The sequence below is a fragment of the Malus domestica genome, chromosome 10 (assembly GCF_042453785.1).
Source record: "Malus domestica chromosome 10, GDT2T_hap1".
NCBI classification, from domain to species: domain Eukaryota; kingdom Viridiplantae; phylum Streptophyta; class Magnoliopsida; order Rosales; family Rosaceae; genus Malus; species Malus domestica.
In genome coordinates, this window is record NC_091670.1 from 42,005,145 (window position 1) to 42,022,979 (window position 17,835).

The 17,835-nt window shown below is 38.7% G+C and overlaps 5 protein-coding genes across 8 annotated transcripts; 3 read left to right on the forward strand and 2 right to left on the reverse strand.

Annotated features, from left to right (window-relative positions):
- The first annotated feature begins 8 nt into the window (after positions 1 to 8).
- Positions 9 to 2,008, forward strand: LOC103412536 (mediator of RNA polymerase II transcription subunit 21). The gene is made up of 5 exons (XM_008351083.4): positions 9 to 189; positions 788 to 1,008; positions 1,352 to 1,429; positions 1,541 to 1,592; positions 1,721 to 2,008. The coding sequence occupies exons 2-5, from the start codon at positions 802 to 804 to the stop codon at positions 1,795 to 1,797; spliced, it is 414 nt and encodes a 137-aa protein (XP_008349305.2). The 5' UTR covers positions 9 to 189; positions 788 to 801; the 3' UTR covers positions 1,798 to 2,008.
- A 380-nt stretch (positions 2,009 to 2,388) lies between these two features.
- LOC103412535 (uncharacterized) lies at positions 2,389 to 7,328 on the reverse strand. 4 transcript variants are annotated; one of them, XM_070805623.1, is made up of 4 exons: positions 7,180 to 7,294; positions 5,278 to 5,348; positions 3,005 to 4,077; positions 2,389 to 2,866 (listed from the first exon to the last, which is right to left on the reverse strand). In XM_070805623.1, exons 3-4 carry the CDS (start codon positions 4,044 to 4,046, stop codon positions 2,598 to 2,600), a joined length of 1,311 nt encoding a protein of 436 aa, XP_070661724.1. In that variant the 5' UTR covers positions 4,047 to 4,077; positions 5,278 to 5,348; positions 7,180 to 7,294; the 3' UTR covers positions 2,389 to 2,597. The 4 variants fall into 4 exon arrangements, with proteins under 4 accessions (XP_070661724.1, XP_070661723.1, XP_028943433.2 ...); XM_070805622.1 differs by lacking the exon at positions 5,278 to 5,348 and having other exon boundaries at positions 7,180 to 7,328; XM_029087600.2 differs by having other exon boundaries at positions 2,389 to 4,077; positions 7,180 to 7,328.
- On the forward strand, positions 7,293 to 10,010 carry LOC103412534 (iron-sulfur cluster assembly SufBD family protein ABCI8, chloroplastic-like). Its single transcript, XM_008351079.4, has 2 exons — positions 7,293 to 9,014; positions 9,540 to 10,010. Exons 1-2 carry the CDS (start codon positions 7,584 to 7,586, stop codon positions 9,756 to 9,758), a joined length of 1,650 nt encoding a protein of 549 aa, XP_008349301.2. The 5' UTR covers positions 7,293 to 7,583; the 3' UTR covers positions 9,759 to 10,010.
- LOC103446713 (SWI/SNF complex subunit SWI3B-like) lies at positions 9,966 to 11,904 on the reverse strand. Its single transcript, XM_070805621.1, has 2 exons — positions 11,129 to 11,904; positions 9,966 to 10,937 (listed from the first exon to the last, which is right to left on the reverse strand). The coding sequence occupies exons 1-2, from the start codon at positions 11,753 to 11,755 to the stop codon at positions 10,062 to 10,064; spliced, it is 1,503 nt and encodes a 500-aa protein (XP_070661722.1). The 5' UTR covers positions 11,756 to 11,904; the 3' UTR covers positions 9,966 to 10,061.
- A 4,512-nt stretch (positions 11,905 to 16,416) lies between these two features.
- Positions 16,417 to 16,758, forward strand: LOC114823519 (uncharacterized). Its single transcript, XM_029099000.1, has one exon. It carries the CDS (start codon positions 16,417 to 16,419, stop codon positions 16,756 to 16,758), a length of 342 nt encoding a protein of 113 aa, XP_028954833.1.
- The last annotated feature ends 1,077 nt before the right edge of the window (positions 16,759 to 17,835 follow it).

Sequence of the window (17,835 nt, forward strand, 5' to 3'; positions counted from 1 at the left end):
CATGACAGGCCCAAAGGCCCTCAAATGTTGATCGCTAATTTTTGTGGGCTGGCCCAAAGACTTGGAAGCTTCTACAATCTACTACTTACCGCCAGCTTCTCAATTAGTAGCCCCCCTCTCTCTCTGAGTTGCAGAGACCTCCGTCGCTACGACGCTCACCTCTTCCAACGACGACGTTTCAGTAGCCAGGTACAATTTCTCTTCTCCTCTGATACAATTGGTATAATTTAGTGTCATATGCCCCCATAGATTTTCGAAAAACTCACCGATGCTGCCGCCATACACTTCCACTTCCGCCGTGCTCTCTTTGTTCATCGGAGCTTCGATTTTCTCTCTTTCCAAACAGAAATTTAGGCTCTTTTCATTGCTATTTACTTCTCGATTCTCTAAAATTTGTGGGTTCTCCTTTTTATTGACCCTAGTCAGACAGAGAGTATCTACATTGTGGAAAATAACTGCATTGTCAAGATTTTTTTTTTTTTTTTTAAATTTTATTTTTCATGTGGGGGCGTTAGTGGGTTTTGACAATGTGGTCGGAAATCTCTGTTATATGAAGCTTGATTGATGCCTTTGTGTTGGTAACTTGCTGAAGGATCGATCTTTTATCCTGTGTTTGGGATACTTCTTATTTGATAGGTGTAAGTGTAATGTTGGAGATTTAGTAGTGACTAGCTCTATGATTCTTTGTTTTCTTCAGCCACATTACGGTGTTGTATTCGGTTTTCATGAGTTTATGTATGGGGTATTAGAGTTGGGTGACCTATTATCTCTGTAAATTTCGTGGCAGGGCGAGCTTGCTCGATGGATATAATCTCCCAATTACAGGGACAAGTGAACGCAATTGCTTCTCTTACCTTCAATACCTTTGGGACACTACAAAGGGATTCTCCTCCAGTCCGACTTTCACCAAATTACCCAGAACCACCAGCTAATCCTACCGAGGATGCTGCTGATTTTGCCCAACAACCCAAGCTCATGGGCGCAGCTCTTGTTAAGGCTGCTAAGCAGGTGCAGCATATTTCCGTGTTTGATAACCCTACTATCTTGAATCATGTCAAGTATTCAAAATTTTGTAACTTATGGCGACCCAAGTTACCATTCTAAACAGCGCATTCGTGCACATGGCTCTTTTCCTGAATGAATTCTTCTGTTTTAATACAAAGTGTACTTTTACATTTCCACCGGGTTTGGCATAATGTGATAGTTTAAGCTTGTTTGCAGTCCAATTATTAGCATCGTAATTGCTTATGTTTTGCTGATATGAGTTGAATGTGTCAATAATATCTAGTTTATCAATTCGCTATGCTCTTGTGCTGTTCAACTAAGATACTAGTGCCTGATTCTTGCACAGTTTGATGCATTAGTTGCAGCACTTCCATTAGCCGATGGAGGTGAAGAAGGGCAGCTGAAACGGATTGCAGAACTGCAGGTATGGGGTTCATCTGTTTCTCCATCCAAAATCTTAATTTTCATTTTACTTCGTTTGACTGGGCTTCATAAGTTCATACGGTACCTCCAATTTTTTGGTGAAACTTTTTAGGCCGAAAATGATGCTGTCGGCCAAGAACTCCAGAGACAACTCGAAGCTGCAGGTGTATCTTTCCCTTCTGCCTTTCTAATTCTGTGATGCTTGTGCTCTTGAGAACTACTCCCTGCACTTGATATAAAAGTAGATTGGCTGCTGTGATAACTAACAATCTCAATGATATTCTGGTGCCAGAGAAAGAATTAAGGGAGGTCCGCGAATTGTTCGGCCAATCGGTAGAAAATTGCTTGAACCTGAAGAAACCTGACTGAAGACAACGTGACTATCGTATGGTTCTCCCGCTATTTCGATTCGTTTGGGTCCCTTGTCTTATGTAAATGTTCAAAGAATCTGCAGGCTGTAATCTCTACAGCTTCAATTTTTTATTAACTGACTGATGACTAAAGCCCAAAGAGGTGAACTCTTTGTGATTTGTTGTTTCATTTGAAAGTTGATAGAAGATCAAAGATATTTGAGTTGTAACTATATTCCTAAATTTGAGCGTATGTTAAATTTTAGCTAAAAAGACTATCACAAGTCATCTTGGCAGTGCCTTCTCCAACCGATCTGGCCAAAGGGCTCGTGGTCCCCATCCGGCCAAAAATGGGAGAACCGGCCAAAGGGCTAGCCAACAGCAGCCAACCCTATAACCCAACCTTCCAACGCCAGAATGTTAAGCTTGACATTTTGCCAGTCCTTTAGCGCTAGAATGTTAAGTTTGACATTTTGCTAACCTTCTAGCTCAAACTATTTGAATGTCAACGACTACCTGGCATCTACATGACGCCAGCTAGCACAGCTAGCTGATGTTATGCTGCCATTAGGTTACCATTGGAATACTCAAAAACCGATTAAAAACAATATTTGGGAAAGAGTAACGAAAACATGCAGAAACTTGTGAATAGTTGCAACATTATCCGAAAGGTACAAATTAAAACCAGAGCAGAAATGCATAAACTGATACTAAAAACATCCTCAAATGTTGAATACTAAAAAAAAAACCACCTCAGACACTATTAACTGTCTCGTTCTCATACCGACAAACCGAAATGATCGATGTTGCCGCATGGATCTACGATTGTGCAGCTGGAATGACATCTTCGACGTCATACTCCATGTTGCTAATGCCATCAGAAGTAGGGATTTGAGGTTCGGCAGTTCCCAGAGGAATAGATCCTTCTGCAGCAATCTTTGATTCGGATGGTATAGTAACCGGAGCAGCAAAAGGAGTTTGGTTGAGTTCTATGTCCACGCACTTTACCGCATCATGAACCAATGAACTCGTTTCAGGACTGACATCTGGAGGTTGAATTTGAGAATTCTTGCATACGGTTTCAATGCCTGGTATGAGAGCAACAGAGGCAGGTTCAGCAAATACAGGAGTTTGGTTGAGCTCGAGATTCGGGCTTTTTGCACCATCATGAACCAATGCGCTCTTTTCAGAATCCACAGCCTGAGGTTGAATTTGATTATCCTTACCTTTGGTTTCGATGACTGGCATGGCAGCAATTCTTGCGGATTCAGCAAATACAGGCGTGTGGTTGAGTTCAACAACTGGCATGACAGTGGTCACTCTAGGTTCACCGAATACAGGCATTTGGTTGAGTTCAAGTCTGAATCTCTTTACTTCATAAGGAGCCGATGCACTCTTTTCAGAACCCGCAGCCTGAATTTGAATTTCAGGAGCCTTACATACGGGTTCAACACCTGGTAGGGCAGCAATTGGTCCAGCTGCTGTTTCTGTTTTTGATGCCTCATTGGCCTCTACACCATTTGGCCCTTCCATTATTGTGGCAGCTTCAACTTCCTCCAGCACTTTCTCCTGTTCAACAACGTTATTATGCTCTGGCTTGGGCATAGTAGGGGCAGATTGGTTATCAGTTCCAGGTTCCGGAAATTGCTGTGGCATGACTTTTCCTCCCAAGGGCGGGACTGCATCATTCTTCGGCAAGTTCACAACCGGCGGAGTCACAAAAGAGAAAGGTTTGTTTTCAAGTGACTCCAGGATTCCAGACTGAGGGACAGAGGATTGAATTTGGTTAGGAACAGTAGGTATTTGGGGTTTCACCTCAACAGGTTGCCTATTACTTTGTTCTGATGGGTGGGCGGACTCATAACGCTGAGATTGTGGGTTGAGAGGCGGTATGGGAATTTCTCTTCTTTTGCACATCATAATATGAGGAGCAATGTCATTTGCTGGAGTAATGGGAGTGATTTTCTCCTGCAGAAACACAACACCCCTCAGCTGAGTGTCGGTGTCTCCGACCCTAACATTCAGAAGATATCCAGCATCAAATGACCCCTCAATCACGCCAGTGACTACCTGGCCTACCATTTCATTCTCAACATCATCACTTGTACTTGCATTCTGTTTGGTTTTCTTCGAACTGTCAGGTCCTGGGATCACAGTTGGGTTCTCTGCAGGAGCCAAGTTTTCATCCTTACGTGGACGTCCACGTTTTCGCTTCATAGGGGGGTCTGACGAAGATAGAGAGCCTGTTCCCTGAATCTGTTGATTCATGATGACAGATTTCACGTTTTAAAGTTTTCCCCTGCAATGGAAAAAGTAATTTCACAATCTTTCCTAGCACACGCTAACTGAAAACCATATAAGATGAGCATGATTATCAAATATTGTTTTACCAATTATAATATGATATGACTACAAAGGGAAGGAAAAGAAAGTGAAATGAGTAACAATGATAACCATAAAGTCCTGAACCAGAGAGACAAAGCTGTTCTTATATCAGCATGATATTGTTTTAGCTCAACAACTTAGAAATAGAAGTTTAACTTGAAAAACAGTAACAAACAAATATCTCTTAAATTTAATAAATTTATAACTGAATTCTGAAATCACACTCAGAAAATGCTACAAAAGTCTAATTGCAAAAGACCACAGACCGATCTCTCGATCTTAAGATCAACACCTAAACTGTTATACCTCAATCAATTTACAAATACCTCAAAAGCTTAAAGTTCATGCAATTGTTTTAGGTCAATCAACTTCGAAATAGAGGTTTAAATTTAATAGCAAAAACAAACAAATACGGTCAAATTCAATTAATGTATACCAGCAATCACACTCAGAAAATGCTACAAAAGTGTGATTGCAAAAGACCACAGATAGATCTCTCGATCTTAACCTATACTATTATACCTCAATCAATTTACAAATAATCAAAAGTTTAAAGTTCATACAGTTGTTTTAGCTCAATCAACTTAGAAATAGACATTTAAATTTAGAGAATTGTTATTAGCACTCCAAAAATCTCATTTGGCAATCCAAACTTTCTATAATTAGAAAGAAAAATATACTTGTGAGGAGTGTAGAATGAGATTTTTGAAGTGCTAATAACAATTCCCTAAATTTAATATCAATAACAAACAAATATCGCTTAAATTCAATTCATTATTAAATCTGAATTCACAATCAAGAAAATGCTAAAAAGGTCTAATTTGCAAAAGATCACATAAAGATCCTTCTGGATGTTCAGATCTTCACCTAGACTCTTACTCCTCAATCAAATTACAAGCATATCAAGTTTAAAGTTTATGCAATAACCACACAAAACAACAATTAGTCTAATCAAATTCACAATGAAAGAATGATGCTAAGAAAGTCTAATTTGAAAGGAAAATGAAACTCAGATAGAACTCTCTGAATCATCAGATTGCCATTGCTTCTGTACAAAGTAAAATAAAGAAAAAAGCTCAATGGATAATCAGAGCCAAGGTTTTGAAATTCTCACCAAGTCTATGATCGGAATGAAGGATTGAGCAGTAGACCTCGATTCTTTCACGCTTGTGCTAAGAAAGGAATCTTTAATGGATAGATAGAGAGGAGAAAGGGGGAAGCGTTGGATAGAGAGAAAAATGTTATGTCAGGACCGTAACAGTTTTACGTTATGTCAGGACTGTAACAATAATAAATTTGGGCCAAGAGCTAGGGAAAAACGTAAAGTAATCCAAATTTCGGTTACTCCAAACTTATCATAGCCCAATCCATCGAAACCTCAGGAGCAGGAATGTCCTCCTAAACGCACAGTCCAAACCTCCCCTCGCCCCAAATTTCAACAGTCATAGTAGCATCTACTTTCCTTCCTGGACACCCTAAACTTCAGGCTCAATGCAAAAGCATTGGAAGCTCTACTTAAGTATACAACCAAAAGATAATATATGGTTTCAAGAATGCATAGAACCATGCTAGCTTTATACAAATCATTGATGCTATTGAGTTCTGAGGGAGGTATTGAAAGTTTAGAATGTTCTGAACAAATGTTTAGAGCAAAAGAAAGACGGAAAAGAGAGAGATAGAAAGAGCAACTTAGCAACTTCAATCATAACCATGTTCTTCATTTCTTTATTTGGTCCCAAGAATCTACCAACATGATAATGCTAAGATTTAAGAGTTTACTTAATTGTATCCCCAAAGACGCTAAAGCATTAAAGAGGTTTAAGAAACTATTATAGGAGCTCATAGTTCAATAATTTTATCTTGTAAGTTAGATTCAATATAAACACTACCCAAGTACAAAAGCAGCAATCAAGAGATTGAAAAAAAAATACAGGAACGAACTAAATATACCAAAGAATTTGACCGCTCAAAATCCATCTCAACAATTGACCCCAATTCCAGCAATGACTATCCTAAAGCAGCAAAAGCTTTTGTGTTCCTCCGAAATACATGCACCCATAATACAACCTTATCAGATTTTCCCACAAGCTATACTGCCATTATAAAGGAGAGTTGTGATCACATACTGGCATAATCTAATTAAACTACCATATATTAACATACAACCCCATAATTCCCAGGCTAAATGACAACATAATAACAGATGATAAACCGATTTCCAACCTTCCACATGTAACACCTACTAACTAACACTTTTCTCTTATGACGAAACTATTGATAAATATTTTCCCATGAGTGGAATTAGATTCATACATTATTGCAAAAACAACAGTTGAGCTAAACATGGTAAATGATATTATCATGGTTTGATTTTGTGCACTGCAATAAAGAAAGTTAATAAGATGTCAAAATTCCCTTCTCTCTCAATGTTTTCTTCTCACCGCTACATGCTTGTTTCTCCGTTTATGCATCACACATTCTCATTCATAAAATGTCTAAATTCTAATGTTCTGTGCAGAGCGCCCCATGTTACAGAAACCTTAATGTAGTAATAATAAACCCAAAAGTAGACAAAATATGAACCCAAAAAGCATTAGCAGATATGGGTTAGGCGAGTTGGTCCGAGCAGAGTGCGCCCGCGGCCAGACCCTTACACCTAAGTTCGAATCCCCCTCATTGATTAGAGTTTATTAAAAAAGATTCAATCTTTGAGAAAATAAAACAAATAGAAAACAATTTCTGATGGAAACAAACAGTCATTATTGTCACTCCATCACTCATCTCACTCGAGCAAAAGAAGAAAAAGGAAAATCATGTAATTTCAGCTCAGTCATGAATCAACCCGTACAAACATATAAAAATCTCTCTCTGGTTCCTCAGATCAAAACCCTAACGCTACCTCCATCAAATCATAGTAATTTCTCCAGTGATGCATTTTCTGAAATCAAAAACAATAATGCAACGCCGGCGGAATTGTAACCACCGCAATGTCGACAAACGAGGAAGAAGCACTTACATGCGGCAGACGGCGGCCGGCGACGGCGAGGAAACGAGAGGCGGAATCAAATCAAGGAAATCCAAATCCGCGGCAATGGTGGGAAAATCAATTTTTCTGTTGGTTTATTTTATTTTATTTTCTTGTTTTTTGGGCCCGAAATAGGTTTTGGACTCTGTTCCCGGGTGTTTGGACGCGGGAAATACTTTCCCACCATGCACGGGTTAAGTGGGCCAGAACCTTGACCGGTCCATCCAAGTACTGTGGGCCGAAGAAAAACTACGAGGCCCAAAGGGAAAGAGAGGTACGTGTGCTGCACACGAGACGGCTATGAGAATCTATGGTCACGAATTTGCCATAATCGTACTGCCTTTCTTGTCGTCGCGTCTTCTCCAACTCTCTGAAGTTCCTGAGCCACAGCAACCATGGCGTCTCTGCTAGCCAACGGAATCTCCAGATTCTCTGCCCAATCCGCCGCAGAACCGCCCAAGTTCCCAAAGGGGTTTCACCCAAAGCTCGATTCTTTGAAGCTTTCGGGTCAGAAAACCCCTGCTCCGAAAACAGTCTTTCGGGTGCGAGCAGATGTCGGGTACGACCCAAAACCGATTGAATCCGATTCGGGCACCTCAGGTAAGCTGTCGATTGAGGAATTTCTTCGCAATCGCGAGTACGATAAGAAATTTGGGTTTAATATCGATATAGATTCGTTTTCGATTCCGAAAGGGCTTTCTAGGGAGACGATTAGGTTGATTTGGACGCTGAAAGGCGAGCCTGATTGGATGCTTGAATTTAGATTGAATGCTTTTGAGAAGTTTTTGACCATGAAGGAGCCCCAATGGTCTGATAATCGATACCCTGCAATTAATTTCCAAGATATGTGTTATTACTCTGCACCCAAGAAGAAACCCACATTGAAGAACCTCGATGAGGCAGACCCGGAGCTTCTTAAGTACTTTGATAGGTTGGGAGTGCCGTTGAATGAGCAGAATCGATTGGCCAATGTTGCGGTGGACGCAGTTCTTGATAGTGTGTCGATAGCCACCACACATAGGAAGGCTTTGGAGGAAAAAGGAGTGATCTTTTGTTCGATATCGGAGGCTATTAGGGAGTACCCGGATTTAGTTAGGAAGCATTTGGGTAGAGTGGTGCCTACTGGGGATAATTATTATGCTGCTTTGAACTCTGCGGTGTTTAGTGATGGATCATTTTGTTACATACCAAAGGACACTAAATGCCCGATGCAGATTTCAACTTACTTTCGGATAAACGCGTTGGAGACGGGGCAGTTTGAGAGGACTTTGATAGTGGCTGATGATAGGAGTTTTGTGGAGTATTTGGAGGGGTGTACTGCGCCGTCATATGATACAAACCAGCTTCATGCTGCAGTGGTAGAGTTGTATTGTGGTGAGGGGGCGGAAATTAAGTACTCCACAGTGCAGAATTGGTATGCCGGGGATGAGCAAGGGAAGGGTGGGATTTATAATTTCGTTACCAAGCGAGGGCTTTGTGCTGGGGCTCGCTCGAAAATATCTTGGACACAGGTGGAGACAGGGTCTGCAATTACTTGGAAATATCCGAGTGTTGTTTTGGAGGGCGATGATTCTGTGGGCGAGTTCTATTCAGTCGCTTTGACTAATAATTATCAGCAGGCAGACACAGGTACAAAGATGATACACAAGGGCAAAAATACAAGAAGTAGAATTATTTCAAAGGGCATTTCAGCTGGGAATTCAAGGAACTGTTATCGGGGCCTTGTGCAGGTTCAATCCAAGGCAGAGAATGCTAAAAATTCCTCACAGTGTGATTCAATGCTTATTGGAGATACTGCGGCTGCCAACACCTACCCATACATCCAGGTAACTTCATTTGATCTTGTCTTTTATTTTTTGGGCATGAGATTACGTACGTTGTTTTTTAATCCTCATGACACAGAACCGAGCGCAATGACATTCTAGGATTCATATAGCCGACCCCACTTAGTGGGAAAAGACTTTGTTGTTATTGTTGTTGTTGTTGTTGTTGTTATGCTTGCCTTAGCCTGATGGTTATTTAGTGTGATGATTTTTTAGATTGATCCTTCATTGGATTGCATATGACTTTGTGTTACTCTGCCCTTGGTACTTCATATGATGCTTCCATCGAATATGAATTGCGTAGTATCATTTACTGTCTTTATTGCAGTGGGCGATCGATTTATTTTCAGTACATTCAAGACTTTCTGTATCTGGTGTGAACCTTGATTTGGCTGTTTTGCATTGATTTCCACTTCAATTCATTTCCAATATGTTGATTGGTTTTCGTCCATTTAGCGCCCGTATAATGTGTAACTATAATGGAGTGCTCGTTTATTCGTTAATGAGTTCCTCACCTGTGTTTAACAGGTAAAGAATCCCTCAGCTCGAATCGAACACGAAGCAAGTACTTCCAAAATTGGTGAAGACCAGCTATTCTACTTTCAACAAAGGGGAATCGAGTATGAGAAAGCCATGGCCGCTATGATATCTGGGTTTTGCCGGGATGTATTCAACGAGCTCCCTGACGAGTTTGGGTCTGAGGTGAACCAGTTGATTGGCTTGAAGCTTGAAAATTCAGTCGGTTAGAAAACAGCACTGGTTTAGGTAAATAAGCTGAGTCGATGAAAGTTCGATCTTTTTGTCAAACGGGTTTAAAATCCGAGTAGTTTGCAAAGACGTTTTAACTTGATAGCTACGTTGTGAAATGGCTAGAATATGGAAAGTATATGTACATAGATATTTGCTGTAAATGTGTACGCTCTGCTGTCAAAATATACAATGTAACGTAAGGCATAACATTAAAAATGCTTGTTATAAATTGAGCTTAAGGTTATCAAATGTGTCGAACTTGCATTGAGGCAACGATAAACATACGCGAATGATGGAAAATCAATTCGCTTTTACATTCTTCTCCTCCGCCCCTTCTGTAGTTTTTGGAGCAGAACTTTTGTTGAACAAAAGCGTCATCTGATCGACGAAGAGCATGCTTCTCATTTGCTCCAGTTGTTCCCATTCTTTCTCCATCTGCAAATCCAACGCCTCGAAGCGAATAATCTTCTTCTGGATCTCTCTCAGCTGTACTTCTGTAATCCCTGATATTGATCTTCCCACATCCAGCCATTCCTTCTCAAGCTGTGAATTTGAATCTACAAAAGCTGCCCCCAGTGCATCCAGGTCAGTTTTATTGTCTCCATTTAATTCAGCATCGGCTTCATGCTGTCTTGCGCTCGAAGCCAGAGATGGAACACTCATTTTACTTGTTTCATAATCCGCCGCACACAGGGTTGTTACGGCAGCAGAAGCAGCAGCCTCTGCAACCTGTACGCCCGCCAGTGCTGACAGAAAGGCGGCCTGAGCCATAATTGGGTTGCTTGCATCCGCAAGAGGCGTGAGACGCATTCTTTTACTTAAGGACGGTGTTGTACCGTCACCATCACCATCACCCTCCAATCCAGATTCAGCATCAGCTGCATCTTCCTTCATTCCACTAGTCTGCTTGTAATCCAGATCCCCAGTAAACTCCTCGCCAAAAGGAATCATGAGAAAATGAGCAACACATTCCTTCTCACTTCTCCCGACATGCTGCGCAACCTTCCTCCAATCGTCGCCATAATGCATAAGGGCTTCTAGAAGATGCAGAGTATCTTTATCAGCCCAGCCACTCCCCATCTCTTCATTGATTTCAACCCGCCTGAAATCGGAAGAACTTATGCCGATCTGATAGTTGCTGCGAACATAGCACCTTGCACATAGGGTCATGTCATTCTGTTCCCAACCACAAATTAAGAACGTCAGTTGCAGCAAACCATAGTTATCAAATGTTCCTTAAATTAGTCAAGTCGAACACGATCAAACGAAACCTATGAATGAATTTCAAATAGAGTGACAATTACATCAAGCTAATCAAATTCAATTCCAAATAAATCAATGGTAGCAGAAGAATCACAAGAACAGACCTTTTCGGAAACAAAGCAGGCAATGCTGCAAACAGACTTGCAGCCATTGCAGGTCCTCTTCTTTGGGCTCTCCTTGTTGGTCCCGGAAGACCCGTCCTTGGGACCGCCAGCGGGGGATTCAGCGCCGCCATTAGAGGACGCAGCGGCGGCCTTGCTGCTGTCCTTGTCCTCCCACCTGAGGGGCTTGTTGGGTGCGGAAGGAGTGTAATTGATCAAACCCCACGCCTCCAGGAAATCAAAAACCCTCCTAACGGAGCCGACGTCGCCGACGAGAGCCTTGCGGGCCTCCGTGAAGGTGAGCTTCCGAGAAGGGTTGACGGCCCTGGATTGGCTGACGATGGTGTTGCGATAGTACTTGTAGAGGCTAGGGCTTTTGGAAGGGGATCGAGAGTCGAAGAACTCGGGGAGGAATCGGACCTCGCAGTGGTGGATGTGGTCCGGCGAGAACCAGCTGGAATAGCTGGGGACGTGGATGACGTAGGCGTCAGAGGTGGGACGCGGTTCAGTTTGGCGTGGGGTGGCGGTGGTCGGAGTCTCCGGATTGACGGGGATCGGAAGTGGAGTGGGTGGGGGTTTGGATGGGGTGTCGGAGGAGGAGAGGTCGACGGCCGCTGATTTGGTAGCCATGGGATTTAGCGGATCTAAGGTTTAGAGGCCTTTTCTGTTTTTTATTTTGCTTTAAATTTCAAGTTTTTTTTTTTTTTTTTTTTTGTCAAATTTTTAAATTTTAAGTTGGTTATTTTCAAAATGGAGGACAAAGTTTTAATTTCATATCATATTTTAGATTATTGATTTTCTATCCATTTGTGTTTTTGGTCTGATTAATTATGAAATAATTTATGAAAGGGAGCTACACTTGCAATACATTGACAAAAAAAAAAACTCATCAATTTAATAAATAATTTGAAATTCATAAAGACAGAAGGTGTAAATTAGTACAACTTTAAAATATTAAAGTGCAATGTGAGAAAATTACAACTTCATAATTCATTTTGAGAATCGCCACAAAAATTAAAAGTGTACTAAATATAATTAACTCTAAATTTTAAGTACTTTTGAAAGAAGAAAAAAAGTTTTTTATACTTACTTTTGGATGGAGATAGAAGAGTTCTAACATTTTTTTATTAATCGTGAGAAAAAAAAAATTAGATGAGAAAATATATTAAACCAATTGTTAGTAAGTAGGTTTGTCTAATGAATGCTAAGTTTTGTTATTTGTACCCACAACATTAATCCACCTTCTCTAATTCTACCAAATACTTTAATGATATATTTTCTTTCAACTATACGCCTCATTTGAATACACAACTATTTTTAAATTAGAATGCACTTTTTTTTTTGTGAATTCTCCACTACCGTATTGTTCACATCATTTTCCTTTAATTCCCTCCTCATCCCTTGTCCGCTTCGAGTTCAACTCAGCCTCGTCATTAGTACTTTGACGCTAGGCCGACCTAATGTTTTTTTATAGTCATGGTGACTTTGGAAGTTTCTATGTCCATGTCTTCGATTATTCCAGATAATTCTTTTGAGTTATTTCACGTATATTTGTATCGTCCAAGATTATATTTTAATTTTCTCCAACATCGTAATAATTCCAGATTATTGAAAATTGACAGATGTATAACTAAATTCTACAATTGTGAAAAATAGTAATTACTATCTAAAATGGTATAATTTTCTTGTGTATATATAGTTGGCTATCACGCCAATTGAAGTGAAATTCCAGCTAAAGCTAGAAGAAACAAAAATTGCGCCCACAAGGTTACACACTTCCGACGTGAAAAATAAAGAGGAGAGTTTGAGTAAACCTTGTCAACGGCATCTCTCGGATCCAGATGGTCTGTGCCTTCCCTTCCTTGAGGAGCTGGGACTGCAACTGGCCACCAAGGCATGGGAGGGCCTTGCCCTTGTGAGGAGTTGTGCTTTTACCTGAAACAAAGTTAGACATTTAAAATCTTATTAAAACATGATTAATTTAGAAATCGTTTGATAAATGTTTCGTTTTTAGTTTTCACTTTTTTTTAATTAAAAAAAAATGAAACATTGTTTTCTAACTATCTTCAGTTTTCAAAAAAGTGTCAAATTTTGAAAACTCAAGGATGCTTTTCGGTTGTTGGTTTTTAGTTTTCATTTTGTGTTTTTTTTTTAAACTGAAAGTAGTTATCAGACAAGATTTCAGTTTTCAATTTTCAAAAAAATGAAAATAAAGACTAAAAGCGAAATGGTTATCGAATAGGCTATTGGAAAAGAAGGTATCGACGAATTGTAGGTTAGATAAGTTCTTATGATATTGTATCTGTCTCTTTGCACCTAATTTTGAATTCTCTTTCTTGGTTATTGAGAAGCCTAGAATATTACATTGTAAAAAATATATGAAAGTACCCAATTTGATTAATTATTTGGCAATTAGCAAAGAATGATCACTTTTTACATTTGGTTGTAGAATTGATTATTTTTTAGTAACAATGAAATATTAATCATGCAACATCCACATAACGGTGACATAAAGATAGTTGATCATTTATACAACCAAATGTTAAAAAATGATCATTCTTGCAAATTCTTCTTAATTCTTTTCCAACACAAATTTAAACAATGACTATAATATGTTATTTAAACAAAAAAAAATATTGTTTTACAATTGCAGCCAATTTTTTTTAAGAAAATAATAAATTTTTTATATGAAATAATTGAATGCTTAGGTCACACGAAACTGATGATATTGATATATTTGACCTATTGTTTGGTGTTATCCATTTAAAGAATGAGAAAATGAATTGGGAGGAGTGACATATGAAACTGAACCAAATAATTTGAACATGAATATTACGTTAAATGTCTGTGTGATGTCAATTCCCAAATGCAAGCATGGTCTGATAATATACTCTCAATTAATCGATGAAAACGTCATTGACTTCTGGTCACATATGAATATATTTATAGCTTCAATTTTAAATATAAAAAAATAGATCAGTTGGTAATTTTGTCACAGCAATTTATCCTTCTGGAGTCTGAGAAGACGCATATAGGCATATATATATATATATATTTGTAGCTTCGATTTTTTTAATAAGACGATACTTTAAGCTATTTCAATTTACAAGAAGGGAGATTCGAACTTAAAAGTATGATGCCCTTTGATATACTCTTTTTTATGCATAGCTATTTTACTTTATCGAGGGTGGAGGTTTGATCTAAATTGCACAATAATTAATCATAATAATTAGATATCAAACGTATTATTTTATAAATCAAGTCAAAACTTCTTAGCCTATAAATATACGACTAAATCGTAATACTACAAATCATCGACTTTAAAAATCATAAAACTAGCACTCTTGCATTTGTCAGGCTGAAGCCGGTGGAGGGTTGACTTGAATGGAATGCCACTGCGAAACCAACTTGGAAGCCAACATGTTTATCCCTCTTGGCCCTTCTCGCTCTACTTTGACTCTCCAAAATTTTTTTCTGCATATTATAATTGCAATTATTTTGTATTTTTCAAAGATCCTTGACGCCGGTGGAGGTTTTTGTCTGTTTTAAACACGGTAAGCTGCATGTTTCCCTCTTTCTTCCTTTGACTTGAGAGCTCTCACCTCCCTAAGGATCCCATGCCGGCCAGCCTGCATCACCCTTTCATTTCTTAATTTTGGCGGTGTACTTGCATGTTTGTAGAGCTGGTCTGCCATGAATAATTATACTGATGATTGAATTTTATATTCTAAAATAAGATAATATAATAGTACTTATAATTAGATAACGTTACGAGACTGAATAAGGGACTTGTAACTTAATTGGACAAGAACATTATCGATAAGTAGTGATGACGACAAGGTCGGGTTAATGGGTTCAAATGACTTGAATCAATATGTTTTCTGTTTTCCTAATCTTCATCTCAATAAAATAATAATCGTAAACTTTTGATTAATTAGATTTTACTTTTAACCATACTAGAGACTTGTACATTAATTGATTAAGAACAGTTATCACGAGTCGACAACAATACATGGTTAATGGGTTCCAATAACTTGAATAAATATGTTTTCTTTTTCTTTCACTAGTCTTCATCTTAATATTCAATTTTGACTTCACTCTTTAATATTGATCTTATAGATATTTGATGAAAATGCCTCTTCGACATTTCAAAAGCACAAAACTAAACTAAAGTTATGATTTATGAGAGAGCTTTTTAAATAATCGCAACGGGACCCCATTGTATAAGAGTTCATGACCTCTGCCAACTAAAAAAATTAACTTTAACCTAATACTTCATATATCCTCCACATTCATGTACCTACTGAAAAGCTCCTTGATCTTGATTCAAAGTGTAAACTACACAATTTTCAATAAATTATATGCCTAATTAATTAAGTAAATGCATGAACTAATTCTTAATTTTTGAAAAGCTACGTAATGCTAGGAAGACTAAATTTGCAAACTAAATGATATGTTGTTAATATAAAGGAGCATGTTTATCAACGTTTAAATAATAAATCAATCATCAATTTTCATGTCCTTTAATTTTTAAATTTTTTTTTTTTTTTTGAAATGAGTCCCCCCAAGTTTCCATAATCATCGCTGTGATTTTCTTGATCATCCAATTGATTGAACCCACATGATTTCACAGTGACAGTACTCCTTTTTCTAATTTTTAATTAACTCGCATCCATTGGCATCTGATCCAAAACCAAAGGCCCAGATCCTTGGATTCCCCATTGATCTTGGATTGACATTACACTTGAATATTAAATCATAGTGGCACACTCGCATGTAGTGTAATTACTTAACATTTTCCCCTTTTTAAATCTTATGATCATAAATTAAACAAAAAAGTTTAGTTTAACTGGTTTTACTAATATAGGTCTTACTCTTCCGAATATGTTTATATGGTATTAAAAGGTTAGTTTGGTGCGGACCTGGTTGTTCGCAAGGTTTCTTGTTTTACCTCATTTCTTTAAAAAAAACAAAAAAACGGGTTTTTTAATTAATTCACACAAATGAGATGATGAAGAAAGGCCAGCTCAGTGACTGCAATTTTTCTCTGCATTATTTTTGCACCAAACATTAGTAGTGCACATGCATTGCTTCATCAGCAAACCAACTCTTCAATGCTCTCTATAAATTAAAACGTCACTTAATTATAACCCATCTGAGCTCACATAAGCATAACTGATATTACAACACCTCTCTCTCTCTCTCTCTCTCTCGCTCTCGCTCTCTCTCACTCCCTCTTTCTCATCTCTCAATCAGAGTGAGTGAGCAGATATTTTTTTCCTTTGAAGCAAATGGATGTGATGATCAGAAAGTCGTACGGCGGCTACTCGAAGTTGGACAAGGAAGATCCTGAAGATGTAAATCATCGACGGGCGCAGTTCCTGATCTACAAAGTGTTGCTGCAAGCAGAAATGCGGCGAAGGCCTTCGAATTTGAGGATTCGGATACGTAAACTGAAGGTGAAGATTGGGAGGAGATTAAAGAAGTTGAGGAAGAGCATGCTTCTAGGTATATCTGCCGCCAGGGTTTGTGTTTATAAGCGAGTTTTTAATCAACTAAAAACTTGCATGACCTTGTTTGGCCGCGGAGATCAGGGAACTGTCAATGCAACTCTTCCAGTTTTGCTTACCTGATTTAAATAGTTTTAATCATGTCTCTTTATTTTCTTCTCATCCATCTTTTTTCATATAAATACCAACTTGGAATTTCGATCGGCGTTTGATTTTTGTTCCCATATATAATATAAAACCATAGAGTTTGCTTATTTTCTTATATAGAACAACTTGAGAATGTCATATGAGACGACTCTCAGTTTGGTTTGACTTAAAGCGATCTCATGGGTTAATTTCATTCAATCATCTGTGTTCGAGCGATCACCAAAAAACGTACATTAATTAAACGGGCATGTAAATTTTTTATTTTTTATTTTTTTGAAAGAAGCGGCACATTCTAATTAACAAAAGCCAAACGGCAAAGTTAGAAATGAGGAAGACTCTCCTCCAGAATCAGGCCTGATATAACTAGAGGAGGATCCCTAGTCCAACACAACTCTCATCAATCTGAATCCTGTCGAGACGATGGGCCACTCCATTAGCTTGGCGGCGAACGTGGGAAGGTGTGACTCCAGTGATTGATCTAAGCAAGGAGAAATTTTTAGTTGTAACGGAAACATAAGTGATACATCATGTGTTTTAATAGGAGGGGTGAAAAATTTTAATTTTTCAGTTATTAACTTTTTTTGCACACATATCCCACAATTTGTATAATAACACGTGGTGTACCATCCCGTGTACCGGTCACACTGAAAAATCTCTCCTAAGCAAGGCCTTAGCATCTTCTACAATTGTACCAACCATTCTCGAATTGAGAGAAGGCTCCAGCAACGGCGAAGTGATCTGAAGAGAATCATTCTCAAAGATAAAATTTTGGAAACCGCTTTCCGCCGTCCAAGCTAACCCCGCATGAACCGCTATAGCTTCACCCTGCAAAGGGGAGAAAACATTGGCCAACTTTCTGACGAACGCAGCCAAGAAAACACCGTCTGAGTCTCTGACTACTAATCCTGCACCCCCAAATGCAATACAGTTTAAAAGAGTGACAAAGTTAAAGTTTTACCTATACAAAATGATGGAGTTATACTAATCAACAATACAATTCAGGAGGTCCTTTATCCTTCGTTTTGTACGTTTCGAAATGATATGCAAAGCACA